This window comes from Dendrobates tinctorius, unplaced genomic scaffold (genome assembly GCF_039654945.1).
Source record: "Dendrobates tinctorius isolate UK_male_01 unplaced genomic scaffold, ASM3965494v1 ptg000142l, whole genome shotgun sequence".
In the NCBI taxonomy this organism is placed as follows: domain Eukaryota; kingdom Metazoa; phylum Chordata; class Amphibia; order Anura; family Dendrobatidae; genus Dendrobates; species Dendrobates tinctorius.
In genome coordinates, this window is record NW_027361809.1 from 1320915 (window position 1) to 1338209 (window position 17295).

The window sequence follows — 17295 nt, forward strand, 5'->3', positions numbered from 1 at the left end:
TACGGGTCTATATCCTGTGTGTACAGTGTATATACAGACAGTACAGCTATATACCTGCACCCCTCATATACGGGTCTATATCCTGAGTGTACAGTGTATATACGGACAGTACAGCTATATACCTGCTCCCCTCATATACGGGTCTATATCCTGAGTGTACAGTGTATATACAGACAGTACAGCTATATACCTGCTCCCCTCATATACGGGTCTATATCCTGAGTGTACAGTGTATATACAGACAGTACAGCTATATACCTGCACCCCTCATATACGGGTCTATATCCTGAGTGTATAGTGTGTATATACAGACAGTACAGCTATATACCTGCTCCCCTCATATACGGGTCTATATCCTGAGTGTACAGTGTGTATATACAGACAGTACAGCTATATACCTGCACCCCTCATATACGGGTCTATATCCTGAGTGTATAGTGTGTATATACAGACAGTACAGCTATATACCTGCTCCCCTCATATACGGGTCTATATCCTGAGTGTACAGTGTATACACAGACAGTACAGCTATATACCTGCTCCCCTCATATACGGGTCTATATCCTGAGTGTACAGTGTATATACAGACAGTACAGCTATATACCTGCTCCCCTCATATACGGGTCTATATCCTGAGTGTACAGTGTATATACGGACAGTACAGCTATATACCTGCACCCCTCATATACGGGTCTATATCCTGAGTGTACAGTGTATATACAGACAGTGCAGCTATATACCTGCACCCCTCATATACGGGTCTATATCCTGAGTGTACAGTGTATATACAGACAGTGCAGCTATATACCTGCACCCCTCATATACGGGTCTATATCCTGAGTGTACAGTGTATATACAGACAGTGCAGCTATATACCTGCACCCCTCATATACGGGTCTATATCCTGAGTGTACAGTGTATATACGGACAGTACAGCTATATACCTGCTCCCCTCATATACGGGTCTATATCCTGAGTGTACAGTGTATATACAGACAGTACAGCTATATACCTGCTCCCCTCATATACGGGTCTATATCCTGAGTGTACAGTGTATATACAGACAGTACAGCTATATACCTGCTCCCCTCATATACGGGTCTATATCCTGAGTGTATAGTGTGTATATACAGACAGTACAGCTATATACCTGCTCCCCTCATATACGGGTCTATATCCTGAGTGTACAGTGTATATACGGACAGTACAGCTATATACCTGCTCCCCTCATATACGGGTCTATATCCTGAGTGTACAGTGTATATACGGACAGTACAGCTATATACCTGCTCCCCTCATATACGGGTCTATATCCTGAGTGTACAGTGTATATACAGACAGTACAGCTATATACCTGCTCCCCTCATATACGGGTCTATATCCTGAGTGTACAGTGTATATACAGACAGTACAGCTATATACCTGCTCCCCTCATATACGGGTCTATATCCTGAGTGTATAGTGTGTATATACAGACAGTACAGCTATATACCTGCACCCCTCATATACGGGTCTATATCCTGAGTGTACAGTGTATATACGGACAGTACAGCTATATACCTGCACCCCTCATATACGGGTCTATATCCTGAGTGTATAGTGTATATACAGACAGTACAGCTATATACCTGCACCCCTCATATACGGGTCTATATCCTGAGTGTACAGTGTATATACGGACAGTACAGCTATATACCTGCACCCCTCATATACGGGTCTATATCCTGTGTGTACAGTGTATATACAGACAGTACAGCTATATACCTGCACCCCTCATATACGGGTCTATATCCTGAGTGTACAGTGTATATACGGACAGTACAGCTATATACCTGCTCCCCTCATATACGGGTCTATATCCTGAGTGTACAGTGTATATACAGACAGTACAGCTATATACCTGCTCCCCTCATATACGGGTCTATATCCTGAGTGTACAGTGTATATACAGACAGTACAGCTATATACCTGCACCCCTCATATACGGGTCTATATCCTGAGTGTATAGTGTGTATATACAGACAGTACAGCTATATACCTGCTCCCCTCATATACGCGTCTATATCCTGAGTGTACAGTGTGTATATACAGACAGTACAGCTATATACCTGCACCCCTCATATACGGGTCTATATCCTGAGTGTATAGTGTGTATATACAGACAGTACAGCTATATACCTGCTCCCCTCATATACGGGTCTATATCCTGAGTGTACAGTGTATATACAGACAGTACAGCTATATACCTGCTCCCCTCATATACGGGTCTATATCCTGAGTGTACAGTGTATATACAGACAGTACAGCTATATACCTGCTCCCCTCATATACGGGTCTATATCCTGAGTGTACAGTGTATATACGGACAGTACAGCTATATACCTGCACCCCTCATATACGGGTCTATATCCTGAGTGTACAGTGTATATACGGACAGTACAGCTATATACCTGCTCCCCTCATATACGGGTCTATATCCTGAGTGTACAGTGTATATACAGACAGTACAGCTATATACCTGCTCCCCTCATATACGGGTCTATATCCTGAGTGTACAGTGTATATACAGACAGTACAGCTATATACCTGCTCCCCTCATATACGGGTCTATATCCTGAGTGTACAGTGTATATACGGACAGTACATCTATATACCTGCACCCCTCATATACGGGTCTATATCCTGAGTGTACAGTGTATATACAGACAGTACAGCTATATACCTGCTCCCCTCATATACGGGTCTATATCCTGAGTGTACAGTGTATATACAGACAGTACAGCTATATACCTGCACCCCTCATATACGGGTCTATATCCTGAGTGTATAGTGTGTATATACAGACAGTACAGCTATATACCTGCTCCCCTCATATACGGGTCTATATCCTGAGTGTACAGTGTGTATATACAGACAGTACAGCTATATACCTGCACCCCTCATATACGGGTCTATATCCTGAGTGTATAGTGTGTATATACAGACAGTACAGCTATATACCTGCTCCCCTCATATACGGGTCTATATCCTGAGTGTATAGTGTGTATATACAGACAGTACAGCTATATACCTGCTCCCCTCATATACGGGTCTATATCCTGAGTGTACAGTGTATATACAGACAGTACAGCTATATACCTGCTCCCCTCATATACGGGTCTATATCCTGAGTGTACAGTGTATATACAGACAGTACAGCTATATACCTGCTCCCCTCATATACGGGTCTATATCCTGAGTGTACAGTGTATATACGGACAGTACAGCTATATACCTGCACCCCTCATATACGGGTCTATATCCTGTGTGTACAGTGTGTATATACGGACAGTACAGCTATATACCTGCTCCCCTCATATACGGGTCTATATCCTGAGTGTACAGTGTATATACGGACAGTACAGCTATATACCTGCTCCCCTCATATACGGGTCTATATCCTGAGTGTACAGTGTATATACAGACAGTGCAGCTATATACCTGCACCCCTCATATACGGGTCTATATCCTGAGTGTACAGTGTATATACAGACAGTACAGCTATATACCTGCTCCCCTCATATACGGGTCTATATCCTGAGTGTACAGTGTGTATATACAGACAGTACAGCTATATACCTGCACCCCTCATATACGGGTCTATATCCTGAGTGTATAGTGTGTATATACAGACAGTACAGCTATATACCTGCACCCCTCATATACGGGTCTATATCCTGAGTGTACAGTGTATATACAGACAGTGCAGCTATATACCTGCACCCCTCATATACGGGTCTATATCCTGAGTGTACAGTGTGTATATACGGACAGTACAGCTATATACCTGCACCCCTCATATACGGGTCTATATCCTGAGTGTACAGTGTGTATATACAGACAGTACAGCTATATACCTGCTCCCCTCATATACGGGTCTATATCCTGAGTGTACAGTGTGTATATACAGACAGTACAGCTATATACCTGCACCCCTCATATACGGGTCTATATCCTGAGTGTACAGTGTGTATATACGGACAGTACAGCTATATACCTGCACCCCTCATATACGGGTCTATATCCTGAGTGTACAGTGTGTATATACAGACAGTACAGCTATATACCTGCTCCCCTCATATACGGGTCTATATCCTGAGTGTACAGTGTGTATATACAGACAGTACAGCTATATACCTGCACCCCTCATATACGGGTCTATATCCTGAGTGTACAGTGTGTATATACAGACAGTACAGCTATATACCTGCACCCCTCATATACGGGTCTATATCCTGAGTGTACAGTGTATATACAGACAGTGCAGCTATATACCTGCACCCCTCATATACGGGTCTATATCCTGAGTGTACAGTGTGTATAAACGGACAGTACAGCTATATACCTGCACCCCTCATATACGGGTCTATATCCTGAGTGTACAGTGTATATACAGACAGTACAGCTATATACCTGCACCCCTCATATACGGGTCTATATCCTGAGTGTACAGTATGTATATACAGACAGTACAGCTATATACCTGCTCCCCTCATATACGGGTCTATATCCTGAGTGTACAGTGTATATACAGACAGTGCAGCTATATACCTGCACCCCTCATATACGGGTCTATATCCTGAGTGTACAGTGTGTATATACGGACAGTACAGCTATATACCTGCACCCCTCATATACGGGTCTATATCCTGAGTGTACAGTGTATATACAGACAGTGCAGCTATATACCTGCACCCCTCATATACGGGTCTATATCCTGAGTGTACAGTGTATATACAGACAGTGCAGCTATATACCTGCACCCCTCATATACGGGTCTATATCCTGTGTGTACAGTGTGTATATACGGACAGTACAGCTATATACCTGCTCCCCTCATATACGGGTCTATATCCTGAGTGTACAGTGTATATACAGACAGTACAGCTATATACCTGCACCCCTCATATACGGGTCTATATCCTGAGTGTACAGTGTATATACAGACAGTGCAGCTATATACCTGCTCCCCTCATATACGGGTCTATATCCTGAGTGTACAGTGTATATACAGACAGTGCAGCTATATACCTGCACCCCTCATATACGGGTCTATATCCTGAGTGTACAGTGTGTATATACGGACAGTACAGCTATATACCTGCTCCCCTCATATACGGGTCTATATCCTGAGTGTACAGTGTATATACAGACAGTGCAGCTATATACCTGCACCCCTCATATACGGGTCTATATCCTGAGTGTACAGTGTATATACAGACAGTGCAGCTATATACCTGCACCCCTCATATACGGGTCTATATCCTGAGTGTACAGTGTGTATATACGGACAGTACAGCTATATACCTGCTCCCCTCATATACGGGTCTATATCCTGAGTGTACAGTGTATATACAGACAGTACAGCTATATACCTGCACCCCTCATATACGGGTCTATATCCTGAGTGTACAGTATGTATATACAGACAGTACAGCTATATACCTGCACCCCTCATATACGGGTCTATATCCTGAGTGTACAGTGTATATACAGACAGTGCAGCTATATACCTGCTCCCCTCATATACGGGTCTATATCCTGAGTGTACAGTGTATATACAGACAGTGCAGCTATATACCTGCTCCCCTCATATACGGGTCTATATCCTGAGTGTACAGTGTATATACAGACAGTGCAGCTATATACCTGCTCCCCTCATATACGGGTCTATATCCTGAGTGTACAGTGTATATACAGACAGTACAGCTATATACCTGCACCCCTCATATACGGGTCTATATCCTGAGTGTACAGTGTATATACAGACAGTGCAGCTATATACCTGCACCCCTCATATACGGGTCTATATCCTGAGTGTACAGTGTATATACAGACAGTGCAGCTATATACCTGCTCCCCTCATATACGGGTCTATATCCTGAGTGTACAGTGTATATACAGACAGTGCAGCTATATACCTGCTCCCCTCATATACGGGTCTATATCCTGAGTGTACAGTGTATATACAGACAGTACAGCTATATACCTGCACCCCTCATATACGGGTCTATATCCTGAGTGTACAGTGTATATACAGACAGTGCAGCTATATACCTGCACCCCTCATATACGGGTCTATATCCTGAGTGTACAGTGTGTATATACGGACAGTACAGCTATATACCTTCACCCCTCATATACGGGTCTATATCCTGAGTGTACAGTGTGTATATACAGACAGTGCAGCTATATACCTGCACCCCTCATATACGGGTCTATATCCTGAGTGTACAGTGTGTATATACAGACAGTACAGCTATATACCTGCACCCCTCATATACGGGTCTATATCCTGAGTGTACAGTGTATATACAGACAGTGCAGCTATATACCTGCTCCCCTCATATACGGGTCTATATCCTGAGTGTACAGTGTGTATATACAGACAGTACAGCTATATACCTGCACCCCTCATATACGGGTCTATATCCTGAGTGTACAGTGTATATACAGACAGTGCAGCTATATACCTGCACCCCTCATATACGGGTCTATATCCTGAGTGTACAGTGTATATACGGACAGTACAGCTATATACCTGCTCCCCTCATATACGGGTCTATATCCTGAGTGTACAGTGTGTATATACAGACAGTACAGCTATATACCTGCACCCCTCATATACGGGTCTATATCCTGAGTGTACAGTGTATATACGGACAGTACAGCTATATACCTGCACCCCTCATATACGGGTCTATATCCTGAGTGTATAGTGTGTATATACAGACAGTACAGCTATATACCTGCACCCCTCATATACGGGTCTATATCCTGAGTGTACAGTGTGTATATACAGACAGTACAGCTATATACCTGCACCCCTCATATACGGGTCTATATCCTGAGTGTACAGTGTGTATATACAGACAGTACAGCTATATACCTGCACCCCTCATATACGGGTCTATATCCTGAGTGTATAGTGTGTATATACAGACAGTACAGCTATATACCTGCACCCCTCATATACGGGTCTATATCCTGAGTGTACAGTGTGTATATACGGACAGTACAGCTATATACCTGCACCCCTCATATACGGGTCTATATCCTGAGTGTACAGTGTGTATATACAGACAGTACAGCTATATACCTGCACCCCTCATATACGGGTCTATATCCTGAGTGTACAGTGTGTATATACAGACAGTACAGCTATATACCTGCACCCCTCATATACGGGTCTATATCCTGTGTGTACAGTGTATATACGGACAGTACAGCTATATACCTGCACCCCTCATATACGGGTCTATATCCTGAGTGTACAGTGTGTATATACGGACAGTACAGCTATATACCTGCTCCCCTCATATACGGGTCTATATCCTGTGTGTACAGTGTGTATATACAGACAGTACAGCTATATACCTGCACCCCTCATATACGGGTCTATATCCTGAGTGTACAGTGTGTATATACAGACAGTACAGCTATATACCTGCACCCCTCATATACGGGTCTATATCCTGAGTGTACAGTGTATATACAGACAGTACAGCTATATACCTGCACCCCTCATATACGGGTCTATATCCTGAGTGTACAGTGTATATACGGACAGTACAGGTATATACCTGCTCCCCTCATATACGGGTCTATATCCTGTGTGTACAGTGTATATACAGACAGTACAGCTATATACCTGCTCCCCTCATATACGGGTCTATATCCTGAGTGTACAGTGTGTATATACGGACAGTACAGCTATATACCTGCTCCCCTCATATACGGGTCTATATCCTGTGTGTACAGTGTGTATATACAGACAGTACAGCTATATACCTGCTCCCCTCATATACGGGTCTATATCCTGTGTGTACAGTGTGTATATACGGACAGTACAGCTATATACCTGCACCCCTCATATACGGGTCTATATCCTGAGTGTACAGTGTGTATATACGGACAGTACAGCTATATACCTGCACCCCTCATATACGGGTCTATATCCTGAGTGTACAGTGTATATACGGACAGTACAGCTATATACCTGCACCCCTCATATACGGGTCTATATCCTGAGTGTACAGTGTATATACAGACAGTACAGCTATATACCTGCACCCCTCATATACGGGTCTATATCCTGAGTGTACAGTGTATATACGGACAGTACAGCTATATACCTGCACCCCTCATATACGGGTCTATATCCTGAGTGTACAGTGTATATACGGACAGTACAGCTATATACCTGCTCCCCTCATATACGGGTCTATATCCTGAGTGTACAGTGTATATACAGACAGTACAGCTATATACCTGCTCCTCAGCTGTGACACTGGTCTTCTTCTGCCTCCTTCCGTCATTTCCCGCCTCTCAGTTACCTCAGCTCAGTCAGACACATAAGCCCCGCCTCTCCGTTCCGGATTGGCTACCTTCGGTCTCACATTCTCAGGTAAGGGCAATGATTGGATGGATGAGATTCTCAGCCCCGCCCAGGTATCGGGATTGGGACAAGTTTGTACCTTCTTGCGTTCCGTAGCTTCACTGTTTTCCCCGCTGATGGCTGGAAAGTTTTAGCAGGAGTCCGGGCACTGTGAAAGATCACGGGTCTCCAGCCTGCGCCCCGCTTTGTCTCCGGGTGGGCTGACGGTAAGCGGGGTCTCTGGGGGCAGAGAGGGCAGCGGGGCGCGGGGCAGAGGCCGCGTAGCCTGAGTTGTGCGGTTGTCATGGTAACCCTGGGCAGCAGGCAGAGTTGGCCACGTGATTTGCGGTGCTTCAGCTGGAAGGGGGAAGCCGGGGGTCTCCGGACAGAGAAGCCCATATGGCCCCCGAGACCCGGAGACTGTCGCGCTGAGGTGAGGGGGCAGGATGTGTGCGGAGCCGCGTTCACACCTTGCGTTATGTAGGACAGGAGCGGCGAGTCCTGCGCCACATCCATTCTACCTGCACAGCGCTGGCCGCAGGAATCACCGGAGCGTAAACGTAGCGCCACCGATCACCGGCATGGTTCTTCCCGTATTGCTGAAAGGTGGCTCACCATGGGGTTAGCTGCGCTGGGGTCTGACGCCTGTGGGGGTCCGGCGTCCTCTGTGGCTGGGCTCTGACGCCTGTGGGGGTCCGGCGTCCTCTGTGACTGGGCTCTGACACCTGTGGGGGTCCGGCGCCCTCTGTGGCTGGGGTCTGACGCCTGTGGGGGTCCGGCGCCCTCTGTGGCTGGGGTCTGACGCCTGTGGGGGTCCGGCGCCCTCTGTGGCTGGGCTCTGACGCCTGTGGGGGTCCGGCGTCCTCTGTGGCTGGGGTCTGACGCCTGTGGGGGTCCGGCGTCCTCTGTGGCTGGGGTCTGACGCCTGTGGGGGTCCGGCGTCCTCTGTGGCTGGGCTCTGACGCCTGTGGGGGTCCGGCGTCCTCTGTGGCTGGGCTCTGACGCCTGTGGGGGTCCGGCGCCCTCTGTGGCTGGGCTCTGACGCCTGTGGGGGTCCGGCGCCCTCTGTGGCTGGGCTCTGACGCCTGTGGGGGTCCGGCGTCCTCTGTGGCTGGGCTCTGACGCCTGTGGGGGTCCGTCGTCCTCTGTGACTGGGCTCTGACGCCTGTGGGGGTCCGTCGTCCTCTGTGACTGGGCTCTGACGCCTGTGGGGGTCCGTCGTCCTCTGTGACTGGGCTCTGACGCCTGTGGGGGTCCGGCGCCCTCTGTGGCTGCGCTCTGGCGCCTGTGGGGGTCCGGCGCCCTCTGTGGCTGGGCTCTGACGCCTGTGGGGGTCCGTCGTCCTCTGTGACTGGGCTCTGGCGCCTGTGGGGGTCCGGCGCCCTCTGTGGCTGGGCTCTGGCGCCTGTGGGGGTCCGGCGCCCTCTGTGGCTGGGCTCTGGCGCCTGTGGGGGTCCGGCGCCCTCTGTGGCTGGGCTCTGGCGCCTGTGGGGGTCCGGCGCCCTCTGTGGCTGGGCTCTGGCGCCTGTGGGGGTCCGGCGCCCTCTGTGGCTGGGCTCTGGCGCCTGTGGGGGTCCGGCGCCCTCTGTGGCTGGGCTCTGGCGCCTGTGGGGGTCCTGTTTCGTCAGTGGGGTCCGTTATCTGCAGTCTGATGTCTGTGGGGACGGAGCCCTGTGCTCCCCTCAGTGGTTATTTATTTTTTTTTTTTATTCAACACTAAATAGTGTAAAGACATGTGCGGGTCCTGTTCTCCCCTGTGCGGGTCCTGTTCTCCCCTGTGCGGGTCCTGTTCTCCCCTGTGCGGGTCCTGTTCTCCCCTGTGCGGGTCCTGTTCTCCCCTGTGCGGGTCCTGTTCTCCCCTGTGCGGGTCCTGTTCTCCCCTGTGCGGGTCCTGTTCTCCCCTGTGCGGGTCCTGTTCTCCCCTGTGCGGGTCCTGTTCTCCCCTGTGCGGGTCCTGTTCTCCCCTGTGCGGGTCCTGTTCTCCCCTGTGCGGGTCCTGTTCTCCCCTGTGCGGGTCCTGTTCTCCCCTGTGCGGGTCCTGTTCTCCCCTGTGCGGGTCCTGTTCTCCCCTGTGCGGGTCCTGTTCTCCCCTGTGCGGGTCCTGTTCTCCCCTGTGCGGGTCCTGTTCTCCCCTGTGCGGGTCCTGTTCTCCCCTGTGCGGGTCCTGTTCTCCCCTGTGCGGGTCCTGTTCTCCCCTGTGCGGGTCCTGTTCTCCCCTGTGCGGGTCCTGTTCTCCCCTGTGCGGGTCCTGTTCTCCCCTGTGCGGGTCCTGTTCTCCCCTGTGCGGGTCCTGTTCTCCCCTGTGCGGGTCCTGTTCCCTTTTGACAAGCAGAGATGGGAAAACAAAGTCTGTTGGGAAGTTGCCAAACTCTTTATTATACTATGATTAAAGGGGATGTCTAAGAGCCAAGACCATATCGCCGGACACTGGAGGCTGTGGACGTTGTTCTGTCCTAGAATCATAGAATCGTAGAGTTGGAAGGGACCTCCTGGGACATCTGGTCCAACCCCCTGCTCAAAGCAGAATTCGCTAAATCATCCCAGTCAGGTGTCTGTCCAGCCTCTGTTTGAAGACTTCCATTGATGGAGAACTCACCACTTCTCGTGGCAGCCTGTTCCACTCATTGATCACTCTAACTGTCAAAAAGTTTTTTCTAATACCTAATCTGTGTCTCTCTCCGGTCACATCTGTACAGAGATCTGATGTGCTCGCGCTCCTGCAGCTTGACGTCACGTTTACCGCAACGTCCCTGGTGCATGCATGCCACATGACTGCTGGGGCTAGTGACTGGCTGAGTGGCCATTCCTGGTGTTCACGGCACGGACCGCAGCACATGTAGGTGTAACACGCTGTGCGGCGGCGCTCTCTGCTGTGACTAGCACTGCTGCAGTCTGTGGGAGTCTGCGGTGGGCTGTGCTCGGTCTCTTGTCCCATGAACACCCCGGCTGTATGTCCACCAGCTGAATCTTTTACAGTACGGCGTACAGGAGATTGGCAACGAACGTCTGAAGCAGAATAATAAGACGCAATTCTGACCCGTAGCTGTATTGGGTCACACGCGGGGGCACTCAGGTGTATTAGGGGAGGTTATTAGACGCCTTGTGGGTCTTATTACTCTTCAGACGCTGGTTTGTCACCTGGAACGTTGCAAGTTTCCTCTACGTTGGATGGAGCGCGTGGACGGCCGGTGATGGTTTTGCGGTGGGTTCGGATGACCAGTGTGCACTGACTGTATCGCACTACACTCGGATGTCACCTGAGTGCAGTGCGATTCCCGCTGATGCTGGCAACAGAGGAGATGGTGTGCTCCAATTCTCTTGTGATAACAGAGCATGGGCGCACGCTCGCAGCACAGCAGGAGCAGAGTCATTGGCATATATCATCTGATGCTCTCACAGCAGATGTGATTCGCTAGTGGGACCCTGGCCTAAAGCTAGAGTTCCTCCGGATGGGCTCGCGGGTCCCGTCTCCGGATGCCTTAATCCAGATCTGTGAGGAGACCCCTCAGGAGAACATCCACTGCCTCATCTGGTCCATGCCCAGGTGTTGTAGGGAGGTTCTACAGGCATGTGGAGGCTACAAACACTACTGAGCATCTTTTCCTTCCACTGAAGTTGGATCAGCCGGTAATTTCACTTTCCACTTTGATTTTGAGTATCATTCCAAATCCAGACCTCCATGGGATATTAAATATTTTATAGTTCTCGACGCATTCCACTGTGTAATGAAGAATAAAGATTTGAAACTGGAATATTTCATTCAGTGATATCTAGGATGTGGGATTTTAGTGTGTGTTTTTTTTTTTGTTTTTTTTTTAATGGAGCCGGGCTGTGTGACCAACTTACAGCACAGCTGAAGGTTGTATATTTATTGGGCATGAAGGGGGCCGTTACTGGGCAGCTGCAGCTTGTAGGGGACTTTATATCATATACAATGGAGGGGGAAGTGAGTGTCTTAATTACTGGACAGCTGCAGTTCATTAGTGGGCATTACCCCGTATCCAGTGGAGGGCCGTGATGTTGGTGTCGCTTCTGTCCTGGTTACGGGGCTGCTGCCCCCTCCAATCTGTCTTGAATGCTGCAGCCAGGATCATATTCCTCGCCAGTCGTTACACCGATGCCTCTACCTTGTGCCAGTCATTACACTGGCTACCTATCCACTCCAGAATCTAGTACAAACTTAGTACCCTCACCCACAAAGCCCTCCATAGCTCAGCACCACCCTACATCTCCTCCCTTGTTTCAGTATACCACCCTACCCGCGCCCTCCGTTCTGCTGATGACCTGAGGTTAACATCCTCAATCAGAACCTCCCACTCCCGTCTCCAAGACTTTACACGTGCTGCGCCAATTCTTTGGAATGTACTTCCCAGGTCAATACGATTAGTCCCCAATCCCCACAATTTTAAGCGTGCCCTGAAAACGCATTTATTCAGACTGGCCTATCGCCTCAACACATTAACCTAATCTATCCCTGTGTGGCACAGCCAGAAGTTTTACCATAACCAGGTTCCCCGCATCATGTTCCCACATGCTTTATGTATCCATTAGCCCTCTGTGTCCGTACTGTTACACACTTAACTGTATGGACCAGCCATAATATCAGGGCAACTGTTACCACCCACCTTTCGTGTCTCCCTCTTTCCTCATAGATTGTAAGCTTGCAAGCAGGGCCCTCATTCCTCTTTGTATCTGTTATGATCTATGTGCTTATTGTTATGCTGTAATGTCTATCGTCTGTACAAGTCCCCTCTGAAATGTAAAGTGCTGCGGAGTATGTCAGCGCTATAGAAATAAAATTTATTATTATTATTCTGCAGCTGGTACATTAGTGGGCATTACCCCGTATCCAGTGGAGGGCCGTGTGTTGGTGTTGCTTCTGTCCTGGTTATGGGGCTTCTGCAGCTTGTACATTAGTGGGCGTTACCCCGTGTAACGGGGTCTACCCAAGCTGGGGTACCTCTTTCAGTTCCACCCCGTGTTTTCGGAAGTCCGCTCTGCGTTGGCTGGAGTCTGAATGAAGGACGCTGGCTGGAATTCCTTGGTTACATGGGCGCATATAAAAGATCACTGCTTCTCCACGTATTTCCAGTCTGACAACACTTTACTCACAGGACACAGAATATATCACACAGATACAGAGGGCAGGCCAATAGAAAAGCGGCAGGCCAGACATGCATTACAAAAGCCGCAGGTGTCCGGAGCCTGCGTATGTTTACTGTGGGAATTACAAAGGTGGGGGGAGGGCGGACAAAAGGAGAATATCGTGTCCCCTCTGCCCAGAGGCGCAGCCTGTGGGCTGATGCATTAGGGACATGCATCTCACAAGTAACCTATTATATATAAATATAACTGCACAACATATTCTGGGTGCTGAGTGGTTCTGTAACACGGCTCCCGTTTTCAGCGACGTGATCGGCATACACAGTCTGATCCTCAACGGATCGGTTTGGTGATGACCGAAGTTTATGGGGTTGGTACAAGTTCCGTTTGTCGACTTAGTCCATCGGCGTTACTGTTTTGGTTGCCGGGTCTGTGGTGGATGGTGAAGTCCAGAGGTTGTAGGGCTAAACTCCACCGCAGCAATCTGGCGTTGTCTCCGGAGACCCGATTAAGCCAGACTAGGGGATTATGGTCCGTTAGGAGGGAAAACTGTCGTCCATACAAATATGGTTGCAATTTCTTGAGTGCCCATACTACCGCCAGGCACTCCTTCTCGAAGGCCGCATAGCTTACTTCACGGGGCAGTAGTTTCCGACTCAGGTAAGCTACCGGGTGTTCTTGGCCGTCCGGCCCGACTTGGCTCAGTACTGTCCCCAATCCAAACATAGAAGCGTCTGTGTGAACCAGGAAACGTTTAGTTGGATCGAGTGCGGCCAATACAGGGGTATTAGTGAGGACGTCCTTTAGTTGGCGGAAGGCTTCCTCACACTGAGGTCCAGGTTACCTGGCGGGGTTGGTTCTTACGGGTCAGATCAGTGAGGGGCTTGGCTGCGCTGCTGTAATTGGGAACGAATTTCCTGTAATACCCCGCTGTCCCTAGAAACGCCATGACCTGGGTTTTAGCGCGTGGGATGGGCCATTTGGCTATGGCCTCAATCTTGGCTGGTTCTGGTCGCTGTTTCCCACTTCCCACCCAATGCCCTAAATACTGAACCTCTGCTTTGCCCACGTGACACTTGTTTGGGTTCAGGGTGATTCCGGCCTGGTGGATCCTGTCCAATACTGTCTCTAGGTGATTTAGATGCTCTTCCCATGTCGCTCTGTAGATGGCGATGTCGTCCAGGTAGGCACAAGCATAGTCCTGGAGACCATCCAGAAGCCGGTCAGCCAGCCTTTGGAAGGTCGCCGGGGCATTCTTCATCCCGAATGGCATAACTCGAAACTGGAATAAGCCGCACGGGGTGACAAATGCCGACTTGGGAATAGCGTCAGGACTAAGGGGAATCTGCCAGTAGCCTTTACATAGATCGATGGTGGTCAAATACTTTGCCCCCTCCAGCCGGTCTAACAACTCATCCACACACGGCATGGGGTATGCATCCGTCACTGTTTTCTCATTGAGCCTACGATAGTCTACACAAAACCGTGTAGTCCCATCCTTCTTGGGCACTAACACTACGGGGGATGCCCAGGGACTACCTGACTCTTCAATGACCCCTAAACGCAACATGTCTTGTATCTCTTATCGCATCCCCTCTTGTACAGACTCAGGGACGCAGAAGGGGTTTTGTCGCAGGGGGGTCTGATCCTGGGTCTCAACCTTGTGTTGTGCCAGGCGAGTGTACCCCGGTCTCGCTGAAAACATCCTCTGTCACAGCCTCAACAACACCTCCGCCTGCTGTCTCTCCCAAGGGGCCTAGGTCTTCACCTAAGTGTACCTGGTCCTATGTTTTAGACTGAGTCCTTTCCCCTAAGACATCCGGCAAGGGAAGTCCGGCTAAATCCTCTGCTTCAGGTGCACAGATGGCCACTACCTCTTCAGGGCGCTCCCGGTAGAGCTTCAGCATATTCACGTGGAACATGCGGATAACCCTGGGGTCGTCACAATCGGCGACATTATAGGTTGTGTCGGCTATTTTCCCCACTACCTGGTAGGGCCCCTGCCATGCAGCTTGAAACTTATTCTGCTTAGTGGACTCTAACACCAGGACCTTCTGTCCTATTTCCAAGGTGCGCTCTCTGGCCCTCTGATCGTACCATATGCGCTGGCGCCACTGGGTCGCCTGCATGTTCTCAAGTACAGCCTGGGTCAGCTCCTGTAGGCGGTCCCGGAATTCCAGTACATAGGGTACAATAGGTACCCCTTCTATGAGTCCCTCCCCTTCCCAGTGTTCAAGCACTAAGTCTAGGGGTCCCCTTACCCGTCTCCCGTATACCAGCTCGAACGGGGAGAACCCCGTGGATTCTTGGGGCACCTCCCGATAGGCAAACAGGAGGTGTGGCAAGAATTTCTCCCAGTCCCTGTAGGTCCTGGTAAAAGTCCCAATGAGCTGTTTTAATGTCCCGTTAAAGCGTTCACACAACCCACTGGTTTGCGGGTGGTACGGGGCGCTTCTTATGGACTTTACGCCGCACAGCTTCCACAGTTGGTTGGTCACCTCTGCTGTAAACTGGGTACCCTGGTCCGAGATTACCTCCCGGGGAAATCCAACCTGTGAGAGAACCTGGAGCAGGGCTGCCGCCACCGTCTCTGCCAGTATGTTAGGTAACGCAACCGCCTCTGGATACCGTGTGGCATAATCTACCACGGTCAATATATACTTTTTACCGGACGGACTGGGTTTGGCTAACGGCCCTATCCGATCAACCGCTACTCGGCTAAATGGTTCCTCCACCATGGGGAGGGGGCGTAATTTGGCCTTCCATCGATCCCCCCTCTTGCCAATGCGCTGACAACTGTCACAGGTCTGGCAGTACTGACGAACATCATAGGTTACCCCCGGCCAAAAGAAGTTTTGTGTCAGACGATGCCTGGTGCGACTGACGCCGAAGTGCCCGGCCAAGGGTATATCATGAGAGATTCGCAGTAACTCCTGCCTATACTTCTTGGGAACTACCAGCTGTCGTTTTATAGTGGGGCTCGTCCCTGTGTGGTGCTGCTCTGTGATCCGGTAGAGGATTCCCTGCTTCCATACAAACTGTTCCCCTTCCAGTACTCCCCTCCCCTCCTGTGCCTTCCCATGATATCCATCCAATGAAGGATCCTCAAGTAACTCCCTTTTAAATTCATCTGGGGTGGCCCAAGAAATGTGTCTGGCTATGGGAATACGTGCAGGGCTGGGATGTCTTACCTGGGCCTCCTGAGTGTGATTCGGCCTCCGCAGCTCGAGCTTGTCTTCGGATGGTCACAGGATAGGTCTCAGCCAGAGGGGCCACCGAGAATGCAGACAACATGGGCCCCAAGGCATTTCCCAGCAAGACGTCTGCAGGCAAATCCTCCATCAAGCCGACCTCAACAAGGCCATCCCCGACTCCCCAGTTCTGGTGAATCCTGGCAGTGGGTAGTCGATGTATAGCTCCCCTTGCTACACGGACTGCCACTGTCCGGTCCATCTTCTCTTGGTCCCGGACGAGATGAGGCTGCACAAGGGTCAAAGTTGCCCTGGAATCTTAGTCCCTGCATACGTTTCCCATTAACCCACACGACCTGTCGATGCTGTTGTCGATTATCTGCCCGGGCTGCCTGCACGGGGTCTACTTCATGCAGCACTTCCTCCATCTCTTCCACCCCTTGGTTAATCGTAGCCCCCAATGCCGGGTCAGCTTCGCCTTGGTAGCAGTGTACAGTAGCCCGGCTGAAGGTAGCTGTTCCCACCTTTGGCCACTGGGTATGCTGAGTCCGGTTGGGGTATTGTCTTTGCAGGTGGCCCAGCTGA

The 17295-nt window shown here is 49.8% G+C and overlaps 2 protein-coding genes across 3 annotated transcripts in view; one reads left to right on the forward strand and one right to left on the reverse strand.

The window, feature by feature from the left end:
- Positions 1-8396, reverse strand: part of LOC141049057 (uncharacterized) — a 33094-nt gene extending 24698 nt beyond the window's left edge. Inside the window, exon 1 of the mRNA XM_073545172.1 lies at positions 8311-8396. The gene's annotated coding sequence lies outside the window, so the exon portion shown is untranslated. The remainder of the gene's footprint in view (positions 1-8310) is intronic.
- Positions 8397-8475: 79 nt separating this feature from the next.
- STK33 (serine/threonine kinase 33) overlaps positions 8476-17295 on the forward strand; it is a 53991-nt gene continuing 45171 nt past the window's right edge. The window contains exon 1 of one of the 2 annotated variants that reach the window (XM_073545207.1): positions 8476-8643. Coding sequence is in view for 1 of the 2 variants with exons in the window: in XM_073545206.1 (XP_073401307.1) it covers positions 8721-8849 (129 nt within the window). In the remaining variant the exon portion in view is untranslated. Of the gene's footprint in view, positions 8644-8708; positions 8850-17295 lie in introns of those variants that run through there. The other variant, XM_073545206.1, reaches the window with a different exon arrangement.